Source organism: Otolemur garnettii, unplaced genomic scaffold (assembly GCF_000181295.1).
Source record: "Otolemur garnettii isolate 467f Iridium unplaced genomic scaffold, OtoGar3 scaffold00125, whole genome shotgun sequence".
Lineage (NCBI taxonomy): Eukaryota > Metazoa > Chordata > Mammalia > Primates > Galagidae > Otolemur > Otolemur garnettii.
Genome location: NW_003852520.1, coordinates 376963 through 381172, shown reverse-complemented (window position 1 = coordinate 381172; position 4210 = coordinate 376963). Strand labels below are relative to the sequence as shown.

The window sequence follows — 4210 nt, the reverse complement described above, 5'->3', positions numbered from 1 at the left end:
GGAGGCTTCTGGGGCTGGACCTGGGGCGTGGCACCTCTGGGGCACCTACCAGAATTCTGGACCAAGTGGCAGCAGGTTCAGGACCTTCCAGACAGCACAGGGAGGTGAGGCACAGTGTGAAGGGTGCAGGGTAAGCCTGGGCTTGAGTGTGAACTCAGCCATTTCATGGCTATGTGATTTTGGGCAAATTACTTCCCCAAAGCCTCCGTTTTCTTCTTTTTCTTCTTCTTTTTAGAGACAGTATCTCACTCTGTTGCTTGAGGTGGAGTGCGGTGGTGAGATTGTGGCTCACAACAACCTCGGCTCCTGGGCTCAAGTAATCCTCCTGCCTCAGACATCTGAGTGGCCAAGACTTAAAGATACAGGCCACCATACCTGGCTAATTTTATTTTTTTTATTTTTTGTAGTGACAGGGTCTTGCTATATTGCTCAGGTGGGTCTCAAACTCCTGAGCTCAAGCAATCCACCTCTCAAAGTACTGAGATTAACAAGTGTGAGCTGCCACTCTTGGACACAGTGAACACTCAGTAAATGGTAGCTATTAGGATTATTTTATTTATTAAGCCTGTGGTCAAGCTTTACCATACAATGCCTAGTGAGAACAACACAAGGCATGGCTTTCCGGACACAGCTGGGGCCCACAGCAAACAGCCACCCTGAGAGCTCCTTGCAGGGTGTTAGCCAACATTCAGTCCCTGGTCTGCAGTCCTGGACTCGAGTACCCACCACCTCCAGCGTCCTGCCTCAGTAACTGGTCCCATGTTGTGACACAATTGGGATAGTTGCTTAAGAGCTTGAGTTAAGCAGATTCTTAAACAGAAGGTGCCAAGAAATGTATACACATTTTAAGAAAGGAAAAATCTATGTTAAGATTATAATACTCAGCGGCCATGGTGTTTCATGCTTGTAATCCTAGCATTCCGGGAGGCTGTAGAAGGTGGATTGCCTGAGTTCAGGAGTTCAAGACTAGACCAAGCCAGAGTGAGACCGGTTTCTACTAAACATAGAAAAACTAGCCAGGCATTGTGGCGGGCACCTATAGTCCCAGCTACTTGGGAGACTGAGAAGGGAGGATTGCTTGAGCCCAGGAGTTTGAGGTTGAGATTGATGTGAGCTATGATGCCAAGGTACTTTATTCAGGGCTACAGAGTGAGACTCTGCTATTCAAATATATATATATATATATATATATATAAAATATATAATACTCAATATATACCAATAAGAAAAGATGAATGCAAGTCACATTGAGCATTTCTTGTAATTACAGAAGTCAAATGTGACTTGAGTATTACAAATTTAATACAATTTAAATGTGCATATATTTTTTTTGGCACCCTCTGTATATTCTAGTTACATTGCATTTGGTCATGCAAATTTCATATCCTTTTACTTTCATTTTTTTCCTCAGTGTCCAAGACCAAAGAGTAGAAGCAGAAGGAACTGGCAGTGGCTGGGAGGGGCAGGGGGATGCGTCACCCCCACTCCGGAGTGCGCCGGGCTGCACTGCTGAGGTCGGGACTCCTCTGCAGGAGGCTGTGCCAGCGCCTCGGGGCAGGGGGATGCGTCACCCCCACTCCGGAGTGCGCCGGGCTGCACTGCTGAGGTCCGGACTCCTCTGCAGGAGGCTGTGCCAGCGCCTTGGCTTTTCAAACCCACGAGAGAAGTAAGCAGCAGAGTTGGCAAAAGTATCGTAACTGGAAGGTGGGTCAGATTAGCGTCTTTAGAGAAGTGCAGCTAGAGAGAAGGGAAGGAAGGAAAACAAGGACGAGAGAATAAAGAGGGAAGAGAGAAAAATAAACTGTGAAAGGAGAAAAGGAAAGTGAAGAGAGATGAAGCTTTTGGGTGCTGATCAAGCTTAAGAATTAGGAAGTGATAATAATAATAATAGCGAGAGTGAGATGGTTAGAAAGCCTCAAACAAAGGGCTGGTAGGCAGGAGCATGCCTTTGGGGCGTTACAGGACCCATCTCCTGCCTTCATAGCTACAGAAAAGAAAGAGAAACCTCCGGGACACTGATCTGTAAGGCCCTTTCCGGGGTAAGGCGCTATCGTGCTTAAGTCGTACGTATTTTTAAGAGTCCTCATTTGGCTGAGACTCGTCCCTGTTGTCTGTGTAACTTGAACCAGAGCCAGGCGATGGATGACACGGCCGGCCGTGTTTGGCCTTCACAGGTCTCACTCACACGGTCAGGATCATGTCGCCCTTCCAAGCTGGGTCAGGCAGCACGATCTCTTTTTAGGCAGACTGACCAGCTCCCAGGTACGTTCCGGGACTCATGCTGACCCCCAGCAAGAACCCAGGCTAGAACCAGGTCCTGGGAGTCCGTGGCGCTGCTCCCGGGGGGTCCTGGGCAGGTGGGCTGCCCAGCTCGATGATGTCTGTCTCCTGGGTGTCTGGGGTTTCCACTAAATACAGCAGGTCGGGGGAGACTGGGGGGCCGGCCACAAAGCTGATCCCGCTGGCCTCTGAGGATGTGTCCGTGTCCACTAGAAGGGTGGGCCTAGCTCTGGGGGCTTCCGGACTTGGGGTTCCCAGGGAGGTGGGGCCGGACGCTGGGAGCTCCGGGAGGCTCCACCGTTTTGGAGACCTGTCCCCACCCCCAGGGCCATCTGCGTGCTTGAATCCCTGTCTCTCAGCGTTGGCTGAAATGGTCTGGGGGTTGGGGCACCTAGAAGGGGTCCCATTCTCTGAGGGGGATAAAAGCGATTCCCCTGGGCCCTCCCACCGCCCAGGCCCGCTGGGCTGAACCCCGGTGAACTCAGAGCTCTCGATGGAGGTCGCCGAGCTGAGGGGGCCGCCCTCCGGCGTGGGCTCTGGAGCTCGGGCCACTGTGATCAGCACCTCGGGGACCTGTGGCATCTTGGTGGGGGAGGGCCTCACGCTGGGCTGCGGGGTCAGGCTCTGCAACGTGCTGGTCCGGCTGGCCTCGCGGATGGTGGACAGCTCGCCCATGCTGGCGTGCGTCGTGGGGCTCACCTCCCCCAAGTGTGGCCACCTCTGCCCCGGCCAGGCCCTGCCAGGGCTCCCCGTGGGCACCCCCAGCAGATCCCTGGTGGGGCTCAGGTCGCCTCGGGGGAGGAACGCGGAGCTGTCACTGCTCTGCCTCACGAAGCTCCTCCGCTGGGCGCTGGTCGGGTGATCGTGGGCGCTCAGGAACCGCTTCACCCTGCCGATCACTGAGTTCCGGTGGCCCGGCCTCTCCAGGTCCCACAGCCACTGCTCGTCGGGGGTGTCGGACTCAGACAGCCTGAAACACACGAGGACAAGCCTGCAGAGTCGCTGGACGGGGCCTCTACATCAAGAGATGAGTTTGGTATTTACACATTACAGATTTTACGTTCCACTATACACTCGGGAAAGAACGAGAATGAAAGGCAAATGATATTTTGGTGTGCAAGAAGAACCCTCAGGCATCTGTGAGGAGCGGGCCCCACAGACCATTCCTTAAAAAATGTTCTTGCTACCCTGGTGCCTAACTCTAAGGCCTGCTGGATTCTGCACTGGCCATGCATTATAGTTTTACCTTACAGGTCACACGATTTGCAGACAAGGCAGAACTGGGCATTCCTCCACTGCCCCTGGGTGCTCTGCTTCCTTCACTCCCTATTTCACCTTGAATGTAGATTTTGGGGCCTCACAAGAATGTAAGCATTGCTCCATCAGCACTGCCCCATGCTGGGCTTCCCTTCTCTCTGTGTGCCTTTAAAATACTGAAAGTTCCAACATTTGCCCAGGTTTTTCCCCAGGTGTGTCCTGGAGATCTTGTTAATAAACCTCCATTGATTGGTATTTTTGCCTCAGTCATTTATTTGGGTCTAGAAGTGATATTATGACTTTAGGAACTCCCTAAAAGTCTTAGGGATCCCTAGATGTCCCCAGATCACACTTTGAGAACTGCTGTGTGAGTTCTCTCTTCCTTGTTACGCATGCAGTCAAACTGAAGCCGTGTCCCAGGACCGGTGAACCCCCCAAACAACGGATCATAAGTAAATTGAAAAGTGCAAACAACAGCTCATGTTTATAGACTAAGCACCCCCCTTGCATTAATTCATTTAATCATCGCAATAATTACCTGAGTTGTTATTATTCACATTTTACAAATGAGGAAACTGAGGCCCAGAGAGGTTCATTAAGCCTAAGCAGCTAGAGAGAGACAAACTAGCAAGTATGACTCCAAAGCCTTTGGTTTAATCACTTTGTTATGAAG

The 4210-nt window shown here is 51.5% G+C and overlaps 1 protein-coding gene across 1 annotated transcript in view; it reads right to left on the bottom strand.

Moving 5' to 3' along the window:
* Window positions 1-2304: 2304 nt before the first annotated feature.
* Window positions 2305-4210, bottom strand: part of BEST3 (bestrophin 3) — a 68178-nt gene continuing 66272 nt past the window's right edge. Inside the window, exon 10 of the mRNA XM_023517927.1 lies at window positions 2305-3250. Within this exon, the coding sequence (XP_023373695.1) occupies window positions 2305-3250 (946 nt within the window). The remainder of the gene's footprint in view (window positions 3251-4210) is intronic.